General features: G+C 40.0%; 5 protein-coding genes across 8 annotated transcripts; all 5 read left to right on the top strand.

Moving 5' to 3' along the window:
- Positions 1-21: 21 nt before the first annotated feature.
- On the top strand, positions 22-6079 carry LOC137174866 (placenta-specific gene 8 protein-like). The gene is made up of 4 exons (XM_067580368.1): positions 22-227; positions 1634-1754; positions 1933-2087; positions 5253-6079. Exons 2-4 carry the CDS (start codon positions 1640-1642, stop codon positions 5412-5414), a joined length of 432 nt encoding a protein of 143 aa, XP_067436469.1. The 5' UTR covers positions 22-227; positions 1634-1639; the 3' UTR covers positions 5415-6079.
- Positions 6080-6721: 642 nt separating this feature from the next.
- LOC137174867 (cornifelin homolog B-like) lies at positions 6722-10546 on the top strand. The gene is made up of 4 exons (XM_067580369.1): positions 6722-8134; positions 8850-8966; positions 9397-9551; positions 10007-10546. Exons 2-4 carry the CDS (start codon positions 8861-8863, stop codon positions 10124-10126), a joined length of 381 nt encoding a protein of 126 aa, XP_067436470.1. The 5' UTR covers positions 6722-8134; positions 8850-8860; the 3' UTR covers positions 10127-10546.
- A 528-nt stretch (positions 10547-11074) lies between these two features.
- On the top strand, positions 11075-12934 carry LOC137174299 (placenta-specific gene 8 protein-like). The gene is made up of 3 exons (XM_067579493.1): positions 11075-11293; positions 11668-11852; positions 11942-12934. Exons 1-3 carry the CDS (start codon positions 11173-11175, stop codon positions 12161-12163), a joined length of 528 nt encoding a protein of 175 aa, XP_067435594.1. The 5' UTR covers positions 11075-11172; the 3' UTR covers positions 12164-12934.
- Positions 12935-14542: 1608 nt separating this feature from the next.
- On the top strand, positions 14543-19935 carry ugt5g1 (UDP glucuronosyltransferase 5 family, polypeptide G1). Its single transcript, XM_067579483.1, has 2 exons — positions 14543-14650; positions 16163-19935. The coding sequence occupies exon 2, from the start codon at positions 16166-16168 to the stop codon at positions 17750-17752; it is 1587 nt and encodes a 528-aa protein (XP_067435584.1). The 5' UTR covers positions 14543-14650; positions 16163-16165; the 3' UTR covers positions 17753-19935.
- Positions 19936-20990: 1055 nt separating this feature from the next.
- si:dkey-165a24.9 (G-protein coupled receptor 4) lies at positions 20991-23339 on the top strand. Of its 4 annotated transcripts, XM_067579492.1 has the most exons (5): positions 20993-21183; positions 21292-21469; positions 21637-21680; positions 21776-22125; positions 22478-23339. In XM_067579492.1, the coding sequence occupies exons 2-5, from the start codon at positions 21436-21438 to the stop codon at positions 22899-22901; spliced, it is 852 nt and encodes a 283-aa protein (XP_067435593.1). In that variant the 5' UTR covers positions 20993-21183; positions 21292-21435; the 3' UTR covers positions 22902-23339. The 4 variants fall into 4 exon arrangements, with proteins under 4 accessions (XP_067435590.1, XP_067435592.1, XP_067435593.1 ...); XM_067579489.1 differs by having other exon boundaries at positions 20991-21183; positions 21559-22125; XM_067579491.1 differs by having other exon boundaries at positions 20992-21183; positions 21637-22125.
- The last annotated feature ends 11 nt before the right edge of the window (positions 23340-23350 follow it).

The raw sequence follows: 23350 nt of genomic DNA, 5'->3' as shown, positions 1-23350 counted from the left end.
AGAGTTAACTGTCACGGGAACTGGGTGTCTGCCTTGTTTACTTGTCTTATCTGACAGTTTCATATTTACACCAAAACACTGCAGTCATGCAAAGAGCACACGGAAATGTGAAAGACAAAGCAGGAAGGCATAAAGAGAGTAAAAGTCAAACACAGTAGAAGAAAAGTGTGCCCAATACATGGATTTCCAAGGATTTTGGTAACTGAAAAAAAAAACTCTAAACACAGGTAAGTCATCTGTTCTTTAAAACAAGGCTGGTTATATTTTCAACTGGACTTCATGCTGCCTAAAAAGGTAAATCATTTGTTAAAGCACAGCAGGCTGGCTCAGCCATGCATGTACCAGAGAAAGGGGAAGTTTGAGTGGAATCTACCACCTTCTGATAGCGGTTTCCGGTGGATGTTGGCTTTGGTTTATCTCAGGATTACACGTTTTTGTAACTGTAATCAGCACCTTAGTCATAGTTTCCCTTAGATGCAAGTTTGTAATTCAGATGTTGATGTTATGCCTTACTAAACAGGCTTATGTACTAATTTGCTTTGCCAAATACATTTTGGAGGAGGGTAAATGTTTAATCTCAGATAAGGGTTTGTGTGTTGCGCTGCATGTGTTGTCAGATTTACGCCACCATAATAGGTTATGGTAAGATGTTGTTTGGTTAAAAAGTCGATGTGTCCTGTCATGTAGTCATGGTGGTTTTGACATCTTAAACCATTAAGCCAAGATCACAATCTTTCCATAACCTTAACCAACTGCTTTGAATTGCTTTACCATACTGGTCACCATATAAACAACAATGTAGTTGTAAAGGGAAAACAAATTAAATACACTGAGTGAAAGCTTTGCAAATATGTTCACTTTTAAAGTTTATGTTGGTAAAAAACATAACATAGCTGCCATTATGTTTTCAATAAAACATGCTTGTACAAGACAGGGTTGCTAAAAAGACACATAACAAGCCTCCATCATTTAAAGCTGCAGTAGCTTAGTTTTTTTTTTGTTTTTGGTGTCACTTGGGGGCAACATTAGCATTCATTTTATGTCTTTTTATATCCACTTGGTCAGTAAGTCCAATATCTAATATTCAGCAACAGAGCTGTTGATAATTCTCTGTGGCTCAGTCACTATGAGTCACCACTTTCACATTACATGTAGTCATTTGATCCATTGTTTATAACAAAATATTTATTATTGTAGCTTTAACTTTTCAGAAATGAAAGAAGGCTTTCTGGAGAATTTTATCCTAAATACAGTGTACGAATGATTAGTGAACTTTGAGTGATAAGTTTGGTCAACTCATCATTTGAATTGACAAGATCTGAACTCACAATAATAACTTATGAAATGGCTCTGAATGTGATAACTAGACATTTAAATGGATCTGATTTAAAACTGATGAATGTATCTAAACACAACAAGTTGAATGATTAAAGATGAGTTGATTTAATGAAAATGATTATGAGACTTTACTGTGCATATACTGTATGTATGTACAGAATGGAAAAAACAATATGTTCTGCTCAAAACACATGAGGAACATCAGATCTAGAAAAAACAATGAATGTTCTTGGAGTTATAGTCTGGCTGTGACCCATATCTTCTGACTACAACAGTCCCCACCTCTTTTTTACAGTCGTGGATGAGCAGCTCAGCCATGTCCCGACAGGTGGTCCAGGTCCAGCCGCAAAGCAGGGTTCAAGATGCAGGGCAATGGAGCACTGGCCTGTGTGAATGCTATAAAGACATAGGAGACTGTAAGTGTCCAAACATGAACCATTCAGTGTGGATTTAAAGTACATTTGACCATCTGTGCTCAATGACAGCTTAAGTGCATTTCCTGAAATGTTGGACTGTTGTAAAACAAACAAACAAAGAAAAACATCAATTGTCATCTTTTTGTGTATTGTGACTTGACCCTGTATGTGTGTGCAGGCTGCTTTGCCCTGTGCTGCCTCCCAGTGTTTACCTGTAAGGTGACCAGTGCGGTGGGTGCATGTCCCTGCCTGCCTCTGCTGGACTGTATCGGCTGTGTACCTCCAGCTTCATTAGCCATGAGGGCTTCTGTCAGGGAACGATACGGCATACAGGTAATACAGCATACAAGAGCATGAAAGAAAAAATCTAAAATATATAACTAGTTGCTTCATTTACTCCTCAACTGTCTGTTACCTTTCATCTTTAATTTAAAACTTATTTCTTGAGTCAAAAATAGTTCCAATGGAAGAAAAGTGTACTACTAACAACATACAGGGTAAGTGGGAAAGACATGGGTGACAAATTAAAGGAAAAACTGGGCACTGAGTGATATGTTCCTTCACTGTAATAAACATGGCACCCGTAGTTCAACTTGACTTCTGGTCCTGGTATCGTAAGTACTCACTTGTGCAGAGAAAGTGTATTCATTCACTGAAAAATAGTTCCCAACAAATTCACTAATTACTCCTGTTTAAGTAACATTTGCAAAAACCTACAGTGCCCAACTGTTTTAGGAAATCCCTGAGTCTTTATTAAAAACTCAAACTACATATTTGTGACCCATTTTTAAAGGTTTACTTCTTCAGTAAGAACAAACGGGCTTGGGGCTGAACGCTACCAACAGGGTAGCAAAGGGCAAAAATATTATGAGACTAATTAATTGTTGGTTTTGGTCTTTTAATTGGATTTGCTGACAATACAAAACATAGAATAACGCCAGCCTCATCCTTTCATATAAAACATTTGATAGACTCACAGCACTTTTCCTAAATTAAGAGGACAATATGTCTTTGCAAAGACTCATGTGCTTTGGACTTAGTGGAAAAAATAACAATTTGTCTTCCACTGACTTCCATTATTTTATCATTAATTGAATCCCATGGGAAACATTAGCAATGCCAAACACTGAAAGACCTGACTGTGCTCAAACAAAGCTAATGGACTGATAACATTTCAACAGGTTGCGCGACACTGCAATTGCCATAACTGGTTCAACAGCTTTGACCGCTATACTTAACATTTGACAGCTAACTTGACAGCTTTGCTCATGCAGCTTTTAAGATGTTTTCCTCGTTCGCGTGGGAATGTGAGAGTTAACTTTCACTCTCACAAGTAACGATTAAATTCTTTCATTCAAGTGGAGTGGCCCCTGTTGTTGTGATGTTGTGATAAATACTGCCTTGAACAATGCAGCTGATTGCTTTCGCTCATACCACACTGTATCCCCGGCTCAATTACGCAGGGCTGCTGGTGCTTTGAATAATTATGATTACTGCTGAGGAGATGGAGACGGTTCAGTGATGAAACACAATAAAAGCACACATGGGAAATAGCGGCAAAATTAAGTACGTGTGCCTAATGACACAGTTATTACTTTATTATGCAATGCAAACAATGGTTTAGTCTATATAGTGACATCAGAAGAATCTTATGCTGAGAATGCAGGACACATTTATTAAATCTGCACTAGAGTTATAAATAATTTAATGAATAAACAACATACTGTTAGTGCTTTTAAGATACAGCAAGCTGCTCAGGATACCCACCCACTGCTTCATTGCTGTGCTGTTTGTCCACATTGAACACTCATACACCTGCCTGCATGACCCCCACATCCTGATAGACATCAGGTCTCCATCACTGATCAGCGCCCATAGCTCAAAACAGTTGTTCCACATGCAAACAGGCACATGCCAGGCCAAGTTGTGAGTTTGATTTTGGATAAGCCGAGCCTTTGTCGTTTCTGGGACAGTGAAGAGAATCAGAGATAAGGCTGGAGGTGGGAGTGGTTGGAGGCCAGGCAGGCAGGAGCTGGAGAGCTGCCATCCCAGAAGGAGGTGGTTGGTAATGTTGGCTTCTCTGGAGGTGGAGTGGGCTGTGGATCGCTGTCAATACTGCAGAGCACGAGCTAGGAAGGTGCCAGAAGTTCTTATGAAAACAAGTCTCAGCATGTAGGTTGTTTGTAAAGCAAGAGAAGTACTTACGGGGGGAGGGAGATAATGCTGTAACAGCATGTATCATTAGGATATAACTATAGATTACACCAACCTCATTTGGATATCTACCAATATTTGTGTGTAAACTGTGTTTATGTGTATACCACCACATTTTCTTTTCTTTATCACAATAAACTTGCTGTTTTTGGTCTTGCATGCTCATAATTATGCACGTTTTTCATTCTTATTTGTATGTTATTGTATCGATAGCTTTGCATCTTCTAAATTTGCACAGTGTAACTGTGTACTTGTCCATGTAGCAGCTGTCAGGGCGTCTTAATACACTAAATAAACAACACAACAAATTATTCAAACATATCAATGCAAACAAGTAGTTCAGATGCTATATTCTCATTTGATTATGTATATTATGATATAGTTGTATCTGCATACAAACTCTACATCAGAAAGTTGCGTGTTGTATTCACATCCTCAGACCTGTAATGATGTTTGGGGGCGGTGTGATAATTTTAGTTGTTAATGTCACCCTCCCACAGTAAATAAGGGAGGCAGAAGGCACAGGAGAGAGACAGCGTGTTGAGTGTGCTGCTCACCAAAGAGAGTGTAAATGTTAGTTGGTATTAATATATGTATTTTTCATAAATATCCTGTTGGTAAAGTAAACTCAATGCATAATGGTCAAGTTAGAATTAAAGTTTTGATTTTTCTTTTGAGATGTTGATGTCTAAGTATAATGTTTTGACTTGACAGTGATGAAGCTAACAGTACTGCAGTAATCAAAGCTTATTGGGCTCTAAGTTGCAGCGCTGACTCAGTATCCTGAAGGAGAAATCACATGCACAGGCTGCACATGGAACAATAAGGATTGGTGTTTCTCAGACTTTATTGATTTTTCATATCTCACCCACCAACATTTCCATCTTGACATTACTGACAAGGCCTTTATCCTGGTTGCTGTTGCTAAGAGTAAAGACTACAAGCAGCCTTTCATTACTATACATTACTCTTTTTTGTTCATTACTATTGGTGTATTTACTAAATTTGGTCCTCTGTAACACTTGTTTGTTTGTCTTACATTTATCAAAAAGGAATGTGGTAAAACTATAGATTTTACCACCAGACAAGAGTCTAACTAACTATAAGTAATACTGTTATTTACAAAAGATGTGAGTATACACTCATAACAGAGGACCACAGGTACATGAAGTGCTGAACTGCTGCATTGTATATCATCAAACATGTCTTTTTTGCACCTAAATGTAAATGTTCACCTTTTGTTCGCACCTCCCACATGTGTTCAGTCCTCTCTGTGTCTTACAGGGGAGTGTTTGGAGCGACTGCCTGTACGGATGCTGCTGCTACCCGCTATCTTGGCTCCAGATCTCCAGAGAGCTGAAGAGAAGAGCAGCATCCCACGCCTCCTCCTCCTCCTCAGCCAGATACACTGCCCTAACCTCCCTGCAGGGGGCGCACTTGGTCTAGACATGTCCAACATTTCTTTCATCTGGCCTCCGCTGCTGCCTGTCCCTGCAGGGTACAGGAGTTGATTTAATCACATTTCCTCCGGTCTGCCGCCACTCCTTGTTACCTCAGAGATTTCAGCGGGGACACAATGTGTCTCACAGAAAGAAAAGTTAAGTCTGTGCTGAAAAGCAGCACAAAAGTGAATCAAATGTTAAAGCAGGGGGAACTTTGCATGCAATTTTAAGTCACTGATTGGTATATTTCCTTTGGGAGAATGGAAAAGTACCACTGATGATGCCTTTAGTAAGAATACATTAACAAACAATACACAAAGACGATAAAACGTGCATTTCAAAATATGAGTTTGACATTGTCAACAAGGTAAAGCAAGAGAACTGCACATGCCACTTTTCAAAATGATAGTGTAAACTTTTCCTGAATGTATGGAAACCAAATGTCACATTACTCCCAAAGTCTGTCTTAGTAAGTTTAGTTTTCTTATTTTATGAAGAATTATCAATTAATGAGGACAAATAGAGCATTCACTTCCACATTCAGTGGCCAAATCAAAGGTTGCTCACCGAATCTCATAGCAATAGCTTAGTAACTGATTTTACTGTAGTTTTACTGTTTTAACACTTTGCATGATTTGCAGGGAAATAATAAATAATATACCACAAACTATTTTGGCTGATTTCATGGATCTTCATATAGTCTACAGCCATACTAGCAGCTCTGTGAGACTGTATTTAAGCACAGCAGCTAAATGCTATCAATCTGAGGCTGATGGGAATGCCAGTAGTTTAAACCTACAGTGCTGAACTTTTACATATAAATGAAACATTAATTACATTGAAAAACCCTTGCCAAATGAGTTCACACAATGCTGATTAAGTCTATCACTGCCAAATCAATCTCTCTGTATTTCACAGCATACAGAGTTTTTAAATCTCATGCTGGGCAGGACATTCCCACTCTGGCTGTTGCACACCCAGAGACTTCCACCGGCCAAGCTGGCTAACTTCCAGTTAGCTCTCTGCTAACTTGAATGAGGATAAAATAATTTAATCGTGTGGCTCCTTCAGCCTTTCCAAATGTTATTGGATCCAATAGATCAAATTCTGATAGTGGAGGGAATCATTTCGTGGGGGTTGTGTGACGCTCAAAACAATTTATCCACCGTTTTACAGCCACAACAGTCGCAGTGGCATAGGCTACGGCAGTGCCTATGACATAAGCACAAGTTGACAGTGTTTTTGTAATTACTCTCACTGCCAGAAGGGGGAGACAAAAGTCCCGCACTCCAGCTTTAAGCCATTTTGGACATCATATATTTCTGTACTAAATTTTATGGTAATTCACCCAACATTGTAGTTCTTGAGACATTTCACTTAAAACCAAAATGGCCAAAATGGTGGTGCTAGAGGAAAAGTCAGGGGATCACCAAAATAATCCTTTTGGGACCATGGATGTCTGTAGAAAACATTTGGCAATCTCTCCAATAGAGATATTTCTGTGTGGACCAACCAAATGACAAACTGACATTGCCATTCCTGCCCACACTGCTACCTAAAAAGAAACATTTTTATTACTCAAGTAAGTGTTTAGTTATAGTTTTGTCCATCATTTAGGATTATGATAAACAGCAACAACCAGGAATTATTAAAATGACGTAGCATTGACAGCTATTGACAATTTGACTTGTGACACTGGCAACAACTATGCAAATTTGTAAATGTTCCTGTTGTAATCCTTCATGATAACCCAGAAGTTCTACATTTTAATTTTTGCTATTATTGCTTTTCCTACAAACATCTCCTCAGCTGTCTTCAAGTTTGAATTGGCCCTACCATTAATATACAAAAAAATCCAAATATTTTGTGTTGAATTTTTTTGAATTCACGCAGGCAGTCAGTTTATAGACACATGTTCCATACACCCTTCAATCATGTATGTCCACAACCTGCTTCTCTCAATAGTCTATATGAACCTTTGCCACCCATTCAGTCTGCATATAACCCCTGCCTCCCCTTCTATAGCACTCAGTTTTGTTCTGAATTTTGAATGTTTCTTTTTTATGTGTCAGGTCCATCAAATGTTGTGTATCTCAGGCTCTGCCAGGGAGTTTGTGAGCTCAAGGCATCACATGACAAGAGCCACACCACCAAACTAAAATGCATTTTGTTACAATAAATGGTTAAATCTTGACATGACTGTCTCAACTGAAATTAATTCTAATAAAACAACCACCTCAAATGTTGCGATGCTAATCTGAAAACAATGAGGAGATGTGAATTCAAGGAAATGGCAGATTCAACAGCTTCTCAGTGAACGTGACAAAGAACTTTGAAACATTCAAACAAAGCCATAGAGCTGCATGTCACTGTGGCAGAGAGGAGGAATACTGTACAAGACATTCTCTTTTGTTCTTATCACATACTGCTGTCTAAGAACAGACTAGTGAACTTTAAATATGAGGTAATGTGTGTTATGGGGTGTGATGACGTCTGAAGCTTCAAAATATCTGTGATGGTCAGATAGCCTCATGTCTGATTTTCAGAGGTGTTGACACACGTCAGACTGGACAGACCAGTTGGTGACATGCAGACTCTGCTGTCCTGTCACGTTCACTGCTCTCCAGTGTGTCTATAAGATGCCCCGTTGCCCTGCAAACTCAACAGTCATCCGGTTTGCAGATTTGATAAAACACTGCTCCCTCTCCCTTGAAGAACAATAAGGTAAGAAAATCCACCTAGTCAAGACGGGAATACTGACATATTGGCAGCATTTAAATTTACATTTTCTACTGTTATCATAGGAGATAGGAGAAAAAATACAGTTTGGCTAAAATGGATGAAACATTAATTTCTATTATGAGCATTGGATTTAGATGACTTTCACATTTTAACTCAAGGTGGAGGATTGCCTCATACAATAACTATATTATATCATAATAAATTCTGAAACTCTTCAAAAACAAACTCTTATCTCCAGACCTGTCCTCCTACCATCAAGCCTTTTTTTTCTTGGAGATAAGAGGTTTTTACTTAATAACAGATATGCAATTTTCATGGCCCAGGGCAGTGTAGTAAAGTTGCCTGAACATGCATCACTCTTAATGCAAGAAACTGAAAAACTGCCTTGAGGCCTTGAATTTATGACATCACTAGGATTTAAAATCTGGCACTGACCCAAATATGACAAATTTGGTGCTGACTTTGATCTTGCTCCCAACTGAGGGTTGTGCAATGACATCCCTGGTTTTTGGCTTTCAGGGAGATATGTTCACCCCAAGTTTTGGACCCTTGACTATGTTTAACATAGACATCATAACAGTACATAAATGACAGAAAATCACAAAAAGCATGATATGTCCCCCATCAGGACTCATATCTCTCACATATACGATTTTCAGCAGATTTATATTTTATGTTATCTATATGTTTCCTTCAGAAGCTGTTGCCATGTCTGAAAATATGGTTGTGACCCAACCCCGGCCTTTCATCATGAATACTGTATCCAACCAATGGACCTCTGGCATCTGTGACTGCTTTGATGACCCGCCCCAGTGTAAGTGAACTACTTTTTTATGTTGATTCTTAACTAAGTTACAATTTTCAGGACACATGTTGAGACAAGCACCCATAATCTAATCCTTGTCACGTGCATAGAACTGAAACCACACTGATCATTCAGACTGATCTGGGTTCATAGGAATGCCAACAGGCGGCAGATTGGAGATCTGTAGGTGTAGTGAAGTATGTGGGCTTTGTTATGCATTACCACTCTTGATGCTCCATATGATAATGCAAACTAACAGTTAACCTTAAAGAAAGTAACTTCATCACTTGCAAATCTGAACCCCAAAGCTGATATTCTGACTTGTTTACTCTTTTTATGGGCACTACAGCAATGCGTTAGGAGGCTTAAATGTTCAAGAAGGGATATTTGGACATGATCTCTCAAATGAGCACATTCTTATGTCATAAATATTTTTTAGGTTGCTTTGCCTTTTGGTGCCTTCCATGCTTCACCTGTAAGACATCGCGTGAGGCCGGGGAGTGTCTATGTTTACCTCTGCTGGACGCTTTTGGAGTCATCCCACCAATGACCACAGCCCTCAGGGTGTCAGTACGCCAGCGATATGGCATTGAGGTAAAAATACATAAATAAAAACTGTTCAACCGTGTGCCATTACTGAGGCTTTTTGGTGTTGGACCAGATGTAAATAAAATGCACTTCACCTGTGTCAATACTAGCATAGTGTTTACCAGCATAAAAGTCAGTGTCACAGTCAGGGTTTATCTGATCTCTATTCAGTCTTAAACCTGTTTATGTTTACATTCCTAGACAACATCCAGTAATTCATGTAGTATGGTCATTAAAGAGGGTTGCAGTACACAGTGTTCCTTTGGTCCAGCTGATTTTTTTAGGTGGAATCTAACAATGATTACTGATTGTGGCAGAAATATCAGCAACATTTATGCAAATAAATCTGTATTGCACATTGTAAACAAATATTTGTGAGTGTGAACAAGCTGGATGACTTTGTTTTATCCCATTACTGTTTGATTCATGTATGTTTAACCTCTCACCCTCTGTCTTCACAGGGTACAGTTTGTAATGACTGCGTGTATGCTTGCTTCTGCGGGCCCTGCACCTGGTGTCAAATAGCAAGAGAAATCAAAACAAGAATGAATCCCATTACCTTCGTTAACATGGCTGCCTGATAAGAACAAAGGCTGAATTCATCAGTGCATCATTATTACTGAAACAAACGTCATCACCACCATGGACTTCTTTTCCTCGCCAGGACCAGTGCTTTCATGCTACTCGGAAATGAGAGAGATACTGATTTCTGCCTGTGAGGAATGTCACTGAACAGCTGATTACAGATCAACACATGAGGGTTACATAGAGAATGTATCATCAAATAAAGCAAGAGATACTGTGAGCAGACATTCAGCCTCTGTGACATCCATAATTTTCATTACGTATTCTTTTTCTGATGCTTTATAAACTTTTATCCTATTGTCGTAATTGCCATTTGCATTTACATTCATGAATTCTGTTTGTTTTAATGGCTAGAGCGATTCACATCCATTTATATTCAAATTTTTCATATTTATAACTATGTGAGTCCTCTTGAACGGTACAATAAAATTTGTATAGATCAAAGCCTGTCCTTGTTAAGTTGATCAAATGAATCTCAGTGATCTCAGTCCTATGCAAACTACACATGCAAATCTGCTAAATCCTCCCTTGATGTCCTAAATGCCACTTCTTGCTCCATTGAAATCCAACCTGTGTTCACAGAGAGGCACACATCAACATCAGGTGAGTGATTATCAAATTTAAATTAAAAAAAAAAGGATTGCAAAGAAAACCGAATAGTTGGCTACTGGACTATGCATGCAAGGAAGCTCAACTGCTGAGACATTTACATTATCAGTAACTTCAGGCTCCAGTGAAATTCCTGCAAAAATGTGTTTTGATTAATAGTAAACAGCTGTCACCATGTGATAGTGCACACAGAGCGTGTGAGTTAATGGTGTGAACACTGTCATGGGGATTTAAATGACCCATATCATGACGCAGAACAATTGAAGGAAGGAAAGCTTCTGAACCAGCGAGCGTCCCGGGAGCTTTGTTCAGACATTTGGGCTGCAGGTCAACTTTGAAAAGGTGCAACATAGAAAGACCCCCATGAGAAAAAAAAAAGAGAAAAAGTTGTGATTGTTTTTATTCTCAGGCCTTCCTTATTTGAGTGATCACCATGGCAACGAATGTGTTCATCAACAACCAGCAGCCTCAACCTCAGCCTCCGACTCTGATCGCTGTCCACTCCAACCAGTGGAGCACTGGCATCTGTGACTGCTTCGATGATTTAAATGTCTGTAAGTCTGCTTCCCTTTAGCGTGTCACATGTTTTCCTTCCACTGAAACTTACAATTATTGTCAAAGTGGCATTTGAATGTTAAGGGCTTTCGATGTGAAGAATACTGCAAACCCATATCCATAGGGAATAAAAACTGCAAACCGCTTGAAAAACTCAGACTGGCTACTTCAGCAACTTTATTCCATTTTCACATAGTAAGGAACAAACAACGTGTTCGACCAAAGTCTCAACTTAGAATGTGCTAATCTGAAATCTGAAACCTTTTATGAAACTGCCAGGGCTATTTTGAACCTTCCCGTGATAAAGACCCTCTGACTGCGTCTTGACATAAAGCCTTTTACTGCCTGTTATCTCTTATCTTTTCCTCATCAGGTTGCTTTGCTTACTGGTGCTTTCCTTGCTTTGCCTGCAAAACCACCTCTGAGTTTGGGGAGTGTTTCTGTCTCCCCCTGCTGGATATGCTATGGACCAGCACACAGATGGCGTGCATCCCAACATGCATTCCACCTATTTCTATGTCCTTGAGGGTTGCTGTGCGTAACCGCTATGGAATACAGGTAAATATAGACAAAAAGAAGAGCCAGAAAGCCCTATTTGGTCAACAGTTTCAGAAAGCTTGTATTAATCTTTTTTTGTGTCTGATCAGGGTGACATGACAGCTGACTGCGTATATGCCACTTTCTGCAACGTGTGCTCCTGGTGCCAGGTGGCCAGAGAGATCAAGAGACGCAAGCAGACGCACACCATCATCAACGCCCAGCCAGGGCTCATGGGTGCCCAGCAATATATGATGACCACCCAGCCGGGGGTCATCACTTCTCAGCCTATGATCTCAGCTGCTCCTCAGGCTGTTCTAACTTCCATGTAAACCTATGATTTTCTCCAAAGTAGAAGCGGTTTATAGCATATGAATGTCAAAAAAAGAATTTAATATGCTTTGTTAATTTATGACACTCTGGGGAACCTAATAGCATTATATTTTTAAGAAGAAGGCTAAAGGCAAATTTGTACTGTTTTATTATGCCTTTACAAATAAACATGTGTTTCTGTAAATTGCTTTACATCACATTATGTCAAGCATAATCTTCATAATAACATTTATATCATGATTAATTTTTATTGACTGCTCTGACTGTCATAAAACTGTGATGCCTTTCATACTTCTTGCTGAGAGTATGTAACCGGGTGCAGTATCTTCCTGTACTCTCTGCACATTGCCTTGCAACTGGTCCCAGCCAAGACATAGTCCAGCATATGACCCATCATAAACCTGCGAATTGTCATTTTTACACTTAGATTATTGTTCAGATTAAACAAACAAGATATAACGTGTTAATTAGTGAGTAGTGCTGGTAGGTGGGTTTTGTTATGGTTGGACAGAGCCAGGCTAGCTGTTTCCCCCTCTGTGCTATAACTACAGCCGTGGGTTGAAAATGCTCATATGCATCTTCTTAGACATTTTTGGAATGACTGTATAGCATTACTCATGATAAACAATAAATGATAAATTATCTAGAGCAATATATTCAGTTCAGAATAGTAGTTTTAGCTTACCAGTTACAGCTGCTGCTTTCCTGTATGAAATTAACCTTTGATTGGATGTTACATTTTTTTGAGTTCCTTAGGGTAAATGACAAAATAAAACTGGCATTGATTTTGTTTGCAATCTCTTTCTCTGTGCATATGTTTTGTAAGAACTTATTAAGGTGTTACTTGATACCCTTTATGATAGATTTTCTCTTAAGTACCCCCTCTACCAGTAGCAGACTTTCCTTCCTGCTTCAGTTTGGTTTTCTTTTTGTTTTCATTTCCGCCAGGGTCCTATAATTCATTCCCTATTTATATAGTGGGCCACTTGTTTCTGCCATTGATATTTAAGATAAAGACAAATAAAATCACACTGCACAGCTTCTGCACAGTAACACAGAAGAAGAATGAACAGTTGGACAGACGTAGATGAATCCCTTGTCTCTGATTGGCTATTCCTGCGCTGAGCACACATGTGATTAATCATATGGATGGTTAAGAGCTTCTTTGAGGTTACTGCTCCAATTTGCTGCAATGGGAGCAAGCTGCTTGATAACAGTATCTTATTTTCTTACTTTTAGCCAGAAAACTCCAAAAAGTTTCCTCTTTAAGGCATTCTTAAATGTAACTAAATACATATAGTAATATATACTGTACTTTGATACATACAGGCCCTGAGCTGCACAGTCACAAAACTCTTTGCACAGGTTACTCTTATCAAACTGCGTAGCAAAGCAGCAAAGATGCAAGCAAAATAAATCTACCTTACATGCATTTATTTGCAACTTAATGGGCTGCATCAGTCTTTTTCAACTATGTCACTTTTGTAAACATACGTATACATGTTCCTTGTAAATTCTTGAGTCACGCAAGCCACAAGCGGCATATCTTCATCTCTGCTGTTACCTCAAGCTGACTGTTGTTCCCTGGCTCAGGTTTATATAACTCCACAGAGGCAGAGGAGAGGAGGGGAAGGCTGCGGTTCACTGATATGACTGCTCACTTTATTTTCCCTCCGCTGTGTGACCTTGCTGCTTCCTCCTTCCCTCTTTCCCCGCCACTCCCGTCTCACACACTCTGACTGTGTCTCAGTTTGGATTTTTCCCTCATTCTTCCCGAGGTTTCCTCATCAATCTCAACAGCATAAACGTCAGTTTTACATTTCTCAGGCAGATTGTGAAGCATGTAAATGGAGTTTGCCAGTGAGTGCTCAAATAGGAATCTATAAGAAATGAAAACAGTCATCCAAAGAAATTTGGAGCTCAGCAAGATAAAGTAGTATAAGAGGTACAAAAACTCATAGTGTACGCACAACTAAATCAATCAAATGAAATGTTCCTTAGTAAACTTTAAACAAATTCCTTAATTTAATACAAATTCTAGCATCTATGAACAAATCTAAAGTCTTTAAGGTGGCTCAATTAAACAATCTCTTCACTTATGAGTAACTTTTGCTATATATTGTATATTGATTGGGCAAAAGACTTCACCAATCAGCACTCACTTCATTTAAATGAGTGGACATGAGGGGGAAGACATAGAGGAATTTAAATGACTTGAGACAATGTAGAAATTGTGTAAAATGTTGGATAACTCACCTAAAAAGCCATTACCAATATTACATAAGCACACTACCATATAACATTGACCTTTGCCCTTTATTACAACACTTTTGAACTTTGTTAGGTACATATAATCCACAAACTGGACTTTGGCTGAACAGAAAAAGGTCCGTTTGTGTAGAGGTTAAGCTGTATTGAAACACAAGACCTCACTCAGGACCTGGAGCTTGAGCCAAATGCCTGGATTGTAATACAGCAAGGACCAGGTGAGGCATTCAATTCACTTTTAATTATATAACAAAAAACTTATCAACTTATCAACTAGCTCTGACTATACATCTTTTATGCCACTGTACTATAAAGTAAAAAAGGTATGTATAGTAATAATAATAATCAAAAATAAGTAAATGTTATGTAAAATGTGGCACAAAAAGTGTTTATTCAGAACTTGATTCTGTTTTTGTTGAATTTTAAAGTTGATGTTTTATCATTACAACCAGGGTTAGATAACATTTTAGGCTCAGTCTCTGCAGCTACTGAACATGCTGTCAGTAAAGAGTCCTCTGCTTAGACTTGTGATCAAATGTGTATGCAATATTATAAAACTGTAGGCTTATATTTTTAACTTATATAAATATAACTTAGAATTATAGACTTATAATGTTTGGCATTGTCACATGGCAGATAACGATCTATGTGGCAATAAGCTAACCTGTTTTGTGCAACCCTTGAAGTTTAACAACCAGCTACTGATAAGCTAGGAGTGGAGCAAAGTAAAATATGGGTCCATATCTCACTTAAATGGGGCCAAAGAGAAGAAGATCCACACTTTTAAGGCAGACATACAAAGATGCATGTATAAGATGAGTGGTGACAGTTTCTTTGTGAAGCTTCCATCTTGTCGCAGTTCAATCGTCTTTGGTTTGAAGTGAATCTTCTTTACAGACTCCTACAAATCTAAAGATGTAAAATAGGTTGCATCCATTATTTCAAAGCAGGTTTATAGCTGTAATTTATTGATTAGTAGCTGATCATCACTGTATTCCTATAAAAATAATATATTGGCCTACTTTGTATATGAGCATTAAGCCCCACAGTATTTTCTCTCGCAGGATTATGTCCAATTTCATCCACATACTTCATACACAATACTCACTGTCCTACAGTAAACCATGCATACCCAAAACATCAACTTTTCATGTGCTAAGACTTTGTGACAATGCATTTTGGGGCTTTTAAATACTTTGTTTAACTTAAGTAAAAAGAATTTTCCCAAATGCATAAAAATAGAAAAAACTCAGAGGAGATGCAAGGTTTTCTTTGGACAGCTGCCATAAAAACATGGTGTAAATATAATGTTTGGATGATAATGATTGTTTAAATATACTAACACTGTATGATCATACAATATACAAAGTGACAAGGTCAAGTGGCTTAGAAAATACTGCAGATGACCCTTTGCTCAAGAGCAGAAGCAGGTTAAATGCAGAAGTCTTCTCTGGGTAAAGAAGGGAGAAGCAAGAAACCCCATTCTTCTTATTCTGCAGTGGGTAACACTGTGCTGTGTGACCAGTCACACCACAAATTAGGTGATGTAACGCTTGCACAAATTAGACATGCCATTCTTTTGTCGCCTGACAAAATTAATTAATGGTTTGGTTTAGGCAGCCATGAAGAGTTGTAAATCACTTTCATTCCAGCATTTTCAGCTACACCTCAATGTTAAGTGTTACGGGGTTTTTGTCAGTCTAACTATTGCTACCTGTTGTTTCTCCCAGGAAATGTCAAGCCCCATCACCATAGCCCTGGCAGCGCTTTGCTTCCTGTTTCTCTGGCCCACTTGTTGTAAAGGCAGCAGGATTCTGGTAGTGCCTGTAGATGGCAGCCACTGGATCAACATGGAGGTGATCCTTCGGGAGCTGCACTCCAGAGGCCACGACCTCACTGTGCTGCACTCTGCCAAAAGCTGGTACATCCCCAGTAACTCCTCAATTTATACCTCTATTAATGTGCGCATGCTGGAGGATGATTCAGACAAGGAGTACTACAATAGAATGCTACAAAATGTTATGGAGTGCCGCAAGTTCCCAATTTTTATACGCACCTTTTGCCAACAAAACTTGCTTACATCCATGTTGGCAACAGGCCATCAGATTCTTGCTGGAGCAGCTGCCACAATGTTGGATGACCCTGTTTTTATGAAGAAGCTGCAGGATGCCAAGTTTGACTTAATGTTAACTGACCCTGGTCTGACACTAGGGGTTCTTCTAGGTGGTTACCTCAGGCTGCCAATGGTTTTCAACGTGCGCTGGATTAATACTGGAGAGAGCCATTTCACCATAGCTCCCTCCCCTGTCTCCTATGTCCCTGTGCCAGGAAGTGAACTTCATGATCAGATGGATTTTCTGGAGCGAACAAAGAATATGTTACATTATCTTTATAGTGTTGTTGAACAGCACTTTTTCATTAATCCTGCGTACTCAGATCTGATTCAGCGGCACTTCCCTCCTGGAACAGACTTGCTATCTTTGGAGCGTGCTGCTGATATATGGCTGGTGAGGACAGATTTTGTCTTTGAGTTCCCTCGGCCAACCATGCCCAATGTGGTCTACATAGGGGGGTTCCAGTGCAAAAAGGCCCGTCCCCTCCCTGCTGAGCTGGAGGCCTTTATGCAGACCTCCGGGGAGCATGGGGTGGTGGTCATGTCTTTGGGGACATTTGTGTCAGCCCTGCCTCGTGAGGCCTCAGAGGCAATTGCCGCTGCTTTTGCTCAGCTTCCTCAAAAGGTAGTGTGGAAGTTTATGGGTAAAAAGCCTTCATCTTTGGGGAACAACACCCTGCTGGTGGACTGGCTGCCTCAGAATGATCTCCTGGGACACCCCAAGACTCGTGTCTTTGTAGCCCACGGAGGCACCAATGGCATGTATGAGGCCATCTACCATGGCGTTCCTGTTCTGGGGCTGCCGCTCCTCTTTGACCAGTTTGACAACGTACTCCGGCTGAAGGTGCGTGGGGCAGCTCGGGTGGTGGAAGCCAAATCACTCACCAAAGACAACTTCCTGGAGGCTATAAAGGACATCCTGGAGACTCCTTCATACCGCAACAACATACAGCGTCTCTCCAAGCTACACCGTGACTATCCAATGTCTCCTATGGACACTGCCATCTTTTGGATTGAGTATGTCATCAGGAACCAAGGAGCAGCCCACCTGCGCTCAGCAGCTTTTAGCCTGCCTTGGTACTCCTACTTTTGCCTGGATGTGTTTTTTTTAATCATGTCCCTCATTGGAGCCTTTGTCTGGGCTTCAGTCTCAGTCTGCAGGATTCTCTGTTGCCGGAGGTCCAGGAGAAAAATGAAAGCAGAGTAACTAATTGGAACATAAGTCATGCTAAGTGACTGCTCAATGACTTGAACAGTGACTGACATGCATTTACATGTTTAGAAATGTTTCTGCCTCATATTTGAACCTTTTCCAGAAAACAAAGGTCTTAATCATTGTGTAAATTGTTTGAAATATTTATTTTAGACAATCTTGTAATAGAAATGTTTTCGCCAGAGATGAATGAGAAATAGTTAGGAGAAGTGAAGGGTTGTCTCAACTTCAGGAAGATTTATCAGCTTTAGGGAATACTTTCACTTTTCATACACTGTATGGGTAAAGTCCATAAGTTTTCACTACAACGTGTTATCAGAGTGTTCTGACCTGAGAATGAACTGGTGGTCAGTGGTACAGGATGTTGCCCAAACAGGAGTTTAAGCCAGATTTTATTAAAACAAGTGACATATTTTATAAGATATATATACACTGTATATAACAGTAGCAACATGGCATATCATTATATCATCCCCATATAAACTACTATCTCACAATGGTGACAACCTCCATCTTACAGCCTGATCATGGACAAAAACTTGAACACCATATTACCTTTTTTTTTTTTACAGAACATATTTTAATATCTTCTATCTCTTTCCCGTGGCTCTTCCCCAAAAGCTGACAAATGTAATTAGTGATTAGTAGTTGCATGTTTACTCAACACTATAACAAACATTACATTTTTACTTATGCACAGTGCTTATATCAAGATAATATGATATGAACATACTAATGACCTCAAGGAGTCTGATTGTTTGATTGTCAATGTCAGAAACTTTTATGAACGCTATACATTTAAACAGATTATAATTGCAAACACATGTGGAGTCTTTTTTATGAAATTGTTCACTTTGGTGCTGCAAACTACAAACAAGTGTGAGATCATGGTGCACACAATTGTTTTTGTAGCTGCTAAATTTGAAAAAGAACCTTAAACCAGGTCAAGCAAAGGGCTCAGGCACTAAGGAGAAAAAGTACTTTGGTTAAAATGAAACCACTCACCGGACTGTAGTAGTCGAAGAGCTGACAATATACATATTGTGTTGAAATGTTTTTACAAATCTGTTGGAATTTTATCTCACTTGTGTAGATTTTGAAAAAAGAGAAAGGAAAACTAACATTTTTGTTCAGTGATGTGGCAGTATGTATATGGTGGTGACTTGGGGGTGGATAAGAGCAATAGCTGATGAAGTGACACTGACAATGGGTTGCATAATATATACCCAGAGCACATACTATAATGCACATCTCACACCACAGAGCTGCCCACAGAGGGCCTCAGATGTAGTAATATGGTGATGATGCTACATTGGTTGAAACAGTAAAAATGAAAGCCTCAGTATTTGTTTTACTAAATTTCCCTTTTTTCCCCCTTACTAGAGCTCTGACGAGAGAATCAGCCCTGATTTTTTCTTTTTTCATGATGTGATAGAGCCACACCTGGTCTTTTTGATTATCGGAAGAATGTAGCAATGCAGTTACCACTTTAACACAGCAACTTCCTGTGTGAGCATAATTTTGAAGCTCTTTGAAGTGGCACCTGACTTGAGACTTCAAGCTGTGACTTTGTTTTTACTGAACCAGTGTTCCCTCTAGGCATTCTAATAGCCCAGTAGCTAAGTTTACAACTCGCTGTTCCATGACAAGATGAAATTCCAGCAAAAAACAGAATACTTCCTTTGATATGCAGCCAGCCTGCTGCAGGAACAACTTATCATGTTGCCTCTCTACTGGGAGCTTCTCCAGCAGCACTTCCCATTGGACTTGCTGTCTATGCAGCATACAGCTGATATCTGGCACATCAAGACCAATGTGGTCTGCATACTGCAGGGACATGGAGACCTTTATGCAGCACTCTGGAGAACATAGGGTGGTAGTAATGTCTCAGGGGATTAGTCAGTATATTAGTAACCATCTTGGATTATTCAATAAATCAGAGATTGTGACATTTTAAAGGAAATAAAGTGACTGATTAGACCCTCCTCCCTTTGAAACCATGTAGCAAAAATACTGCCTAACACCCATTGTCTCAACATACCCATTCTTCCCCAAAACAATTTCAATTGTGCAAGATTTTTTCCTCCCTGTGGTGCCTGAGAAAAGTTCACCCTGGTTAAATTAAACATATTCAATGTCTACAAATTGTATAAATAAAATTAATCATTTTAAGTTCAGTTAAGTGACATTGCATTTTATTTAACTCCTATATTTACTTTTACTGCAAAAAAGTGTTTGTGCTACAGAGCTGTTTTTGTCTGCTCTGTTTTTTTCTTCTTCTAATCTTGTCAATCACCTCTCTGTGGTAAATGAGATATGTGCACAGTGTCACACACACATGCTTGTTTTTGTCACTTAGGAGGACGCTGTAATGTATTGTACTTATTTATCGGGACAGTGTACAGTTTTTAACATAAATGATGCAAGCTAATTTTCATCCGCAGTCCCTTACAATTAAAACATATTACAGCACAATAACAAACAGTACAAAGCAAAAAACACGCAGGACACATTATACAAAATACAAAGCCACACACGACAGCACATCACATACACCCAAAATGTCAACCAGAAATCAACAATGCAACCATGTCAAACCAAAAGCAAGATTATTTGAGAGGACCATGAGATCAAATCCAGACTCAGTGGCCACAGAGCCGAGCAGCCTTCAACAGATTCTTCAACCTCATCCATAACCATTACTTGCCTTACCCTAACCCTGGTCCAAACTCTAACCCTACTCCTAACAAAGAAACAAGTCTTTAATCTGGAATTCAATGGTTTACTTTGTGGAGACTTTTTGAGTGTTTAATCCCCATAATGTGACTGTATGAATAGATTTTGACATCTTTAGTTATAGAAAGCGAATCTAAAATTGCTAAATAAAATGTCTGCATCCTACAGTATGTAATAAAAACAATATTCAAATGTGCTGAAAAGCATGTTTAAAGGCGGCACAGGAGAACAGTTAAGAATAAGAGTTAATGTGTTTAATGGCACATAGCCAGCAACCAACAATCTAAACAGCATTAGTGGACACCCTACATCAGTTCCTCCCCTCACAGCCCTTGTCCACCTTAATCATCGTGTCTACTACTGGAGTAAGTGAGTGGGAGACAGAGAGAGAGAGAGAGAGACAGAGAGAGAGAGAGAGAGAGAGAGAGAGAGAGAGAGAGAGAGAGAGAGAGAGAGAGAGAGAGAGAGAGAGTGTGTATGTTTTTGTTCTGGGACAGAAAGGCGTTCTCCTGCCTCAGGATGTTGCCTTTAAAGCTGAAGAAGTGGGTTTCCTGTGGAGGAAACGATTACAGAATAGACAAGGCTCAGTCGAGACACCATGTTCCCAACATTTCTTGAGTACAGGTCACCCAGCTGCAGAGCGGGCAGTGCGCTTTTGTGGAACAAAGTCGGTCTTGCTGTCTTCAGAGGTGAGTGAAAAGTCTTGGACAGAGATTGCATTATACTGTATGGTTGAAATCATCATGCACCTGCTGATACTAAACCACCTGAGAATGATCTTTCTATCTGCCTCGCAGGTGTTTTTTTCCCCTGATGGATTCTGGATGCTTTGAAGACTGGTTGACTGACAGCACGAAGTCTGAGCCTGACCTTTCCCACAGGAGAATGTTGACAAAACTTAGACTTTTTGTCTTTTTTTTTCTTTTGCTTTGAATGAATGAATGAATGGGTATTTCTGCACCAAGTCATCCTCCTGTAAGTATCAATCCAATCAATGTCTGAGTGAGGTCACCTGTAGTTTTCTATGTCAGGTATTTGACCAACAGAGACATGTCCAATGACAGCTGCAACCTCCCCTTGGACACGGACACATTTGGCCTGACCTGTATCTATGGCCTGATCTTCTCTTTGGGTCTCCCCAGCAACCTGCTGTCTCTCTGGGGACTGTACCACCTGGGCCGCTCAGGTGGGGGAGGCTGCCAGCTGGTCTACATCCTCAACCTACTGCTGTCAGACCTCCTCCAGCTGCTCACCCTGCCTTTGTGGATTCTTTACCTCCAGGGTGCGCACCGCTGGCCCTACGGCCAGCTGACCTGTGAGCTGGTGGGCTATGTGTTTTACGTAAACGTCTACGCCAGCGTCATGTTCCTGTGCCTGATAGCGCTGGACCGCTGCCTGGCCATCGTGTACCCACTGAGCAGCCGCAGGGTGAGAACTGTCAGGGTGGCAGCGATGTCAGGTGTGGCAGTGTGGAGTCTCACTTTCCTGTTCTGCCTGTGGGGGCTGCTGCCATCAGTGTTTGATGCCGAAAGACTGCTGTGTCTGGAGCAGTACCCTGTCAGCCCCAGATACGCCCACTTCAAGATCACCACGGTGGCTCTCGGCTTCCTGCTGCCATGTGCCATACTAGGGTGAGTTACCCCCAAGATACCAGTGACGATACTCTAAACTGAAATTGGTCTACCCTTTTCCAATGCCATAAGAACTTCTTTCATGTCTAAGTCTTGAAAGTGGTCACATTTGTGGGACAGTAAAAAGGCTACCTTAAGTTGAAATAATACAATAAAAACTTATAAAGACGATGTTAAGAATTTGTGTTTTTTGAGTCTGACCAACTCCAGAGTCTGTGAACATGGAGTGAATGTGTGAATGTGCAAGTTATAATGGAGCTACTGGGCTACTTTTATCTTTTTGTGATTGGTATAGTTTAACAGAATCCTTTGGGGATACCATTTTCTAATCTGCATCTCTCTATCTCCTCAGCTACACCTCAGCCCACATTGGGGTAACACTCCGACGATCTCCCTCCCTCTCTGACCATGAGCGGCACAAAATTGTGGGCATCCTGGTTGTGATCACCGTCAATTTCATTGTTGTGTTCGGACCCTACCACCTCGTGGGCGGATACAGGTTTGTCTCCTTGCTGCTGACTGATGAGCCGTGCGGACTAGAGCGTTCCATTTTCCTCATCTATCGCCTGTGCTACGGTCTGACTAGCCTCAACACCCTGCTAGATCCCCTCTTCTACATCTTCCTGTGCCCTGATGCCCGCCTAGAGCTGCAAAGGTCCTTGCCCTGTTTAGGAAGGGGTCAAAACACCCGCAAAAAGATGGCCCTCAGTACCAGAGCTCACACAGACACCCAGAACGAGAGTGAAACTGGACATAATAATCTTCTAGCAATATAAATTGGATCAAACCACAGATATGACTTCTGTAATTTAGACAAAGCAATTGTGCCACCCAGTGGAAATGCATGTGTTAAATTAATGTGCAGTTTTAGTTTCTCATGATTTCATAGGTTACTTTGTAAGTAGCACAAAGGTGTCAAAGTACAGACACTTGAAGTGCTGCTTTCAATTATCTCAATAAACCAAAAATACATGGTTTCATATTTCAAAAATAAATTTTTTTCTGACAACCCACAAAATCTCTTGTGGCTAGATCCACATGAGATAAAATCTAGAATTAATCTGATCCATTCATTCATATCTTCTAGATTTGTTTGGGTTTGTTTTTGAAGTCTTAGCAGTGTATGGGAATGAGCCAGTGTGAAAATGTCAACATTTTTTGTCAAAAGTTTTTTTTTTACTGTTATGTTTACAAGAATTAAAAAGTCATGTGTACTCACTTGTTT

Source organism: Thunnus thynnus, chromosome 22, assembly GCF_963924715.1.
Source record: "Thunnus thynnus chromosome 22, fThuThy2.1, whole genome shotgun sequence".
Classification (NCBI taxonomy): Eukaryota; Metazoa; Chordata; class Actinopteri; order Scombriformes; family Scombridae; genus Thunnus; species Thunnus thynnus.
This window is presented reverse-complemented; position numbering and strand designations above follow the sequence as displayed.

Excerpts from the sequence above, each read along its gene's own strand:
- LOC137174867 (XM_067580369.1), top strand. The coding sequence starts at position 8,861 with ATGTCTGAAAATATGGTTGTGACCCAACCCCGGCCTTTCATCATGAAT. Across the intron at positions 8,967-9,396 it reads CTTTGATGACCCGCCCCAGT|GTTGCTTTGCCTTTTGGTGC; the intron begins GTAAGTGAACTA and ends AATATTTTTTAG. Across the intron at positions 9,552-10,006 it reads GCCAGCGATATGGCATTGAG|GGTACAGTTTGTAATGACTG; the intron begins GTAAAAATACAT and ends CTGTCTTCACAG.
- si:dkey-165a24.9 (XM_067579489.1), top strand. The coding sequence starts at position 21,432 with ATGAATGAATGGGTATTTCTGCACCAAGTCATCCTCCT. Across the intron at positions 21,470-21,558 it reads CTGCACCAAGTCATCCTCCT|CTGCAACCTCCCCTTGGACA; the intron begins GTAAGTATCAAT and ends GTCCAATGACAG. Across the intron at positions 22,126-22,477 it reads CTGCCATGTGCCATACTAGG|CTACACCTCAGCCCACATTG; the intron begins GTGAGTTACCCC and ends CTATCTCCTCAG.
- ugt5g1 (XM_067579483.1), top strand. The coding sequence starts at position 16,166 with ATGTCAAGCCCCATCACCATAGCCCTGGCAGCGCTTTGCTTCCTGTTT.
- LOC137174299 (XM_067579493.1), top strand. The coding sequence starts at position 11,173 with ATGGCAACGAATGTGTTCATCAACAACCAGCAGCCTCAACCTCAGCCT. Across the intron at positions 11,294-11,667 it reads CTTCGATGATTTAAATGTCT|GTTGCTTTGCTTACTGGTGC; the intron begins GTAAGTCTGCTT and ends TTTCCTCATCAG. Across the intron at positions 11,853-11,941 it reads GTAACCGCTATGGAATACAG|GGTGACATGACAGCTGACTG; the intron begins GTAAATATAGAC and ends GTGTCTGATCAG.
- LOC137174866 (XM_067580368.1), top strand. The coding sequence starts at position 1,640 with ATGAGCAGCTCAGCCATGTCCCGACAGGTGGTCCAGGTCCAGCCGCAA. Across the intron at positions 1,755-1,932 it reads CTATAAAGACATAGGAGACT|GCTGCTTTGCCCTGTGCTGC; the intron begins GTAAGTGTCCAA and ends ATGTGTGTGCAG. Across the intron at positions 2,088-5,252 it reads GGGAACGATACGGCATACAG|GGGAGTGTTTGGAGCGACTG; the intron begins GTAATACAGCAT and ends TGTGTCTTACAG.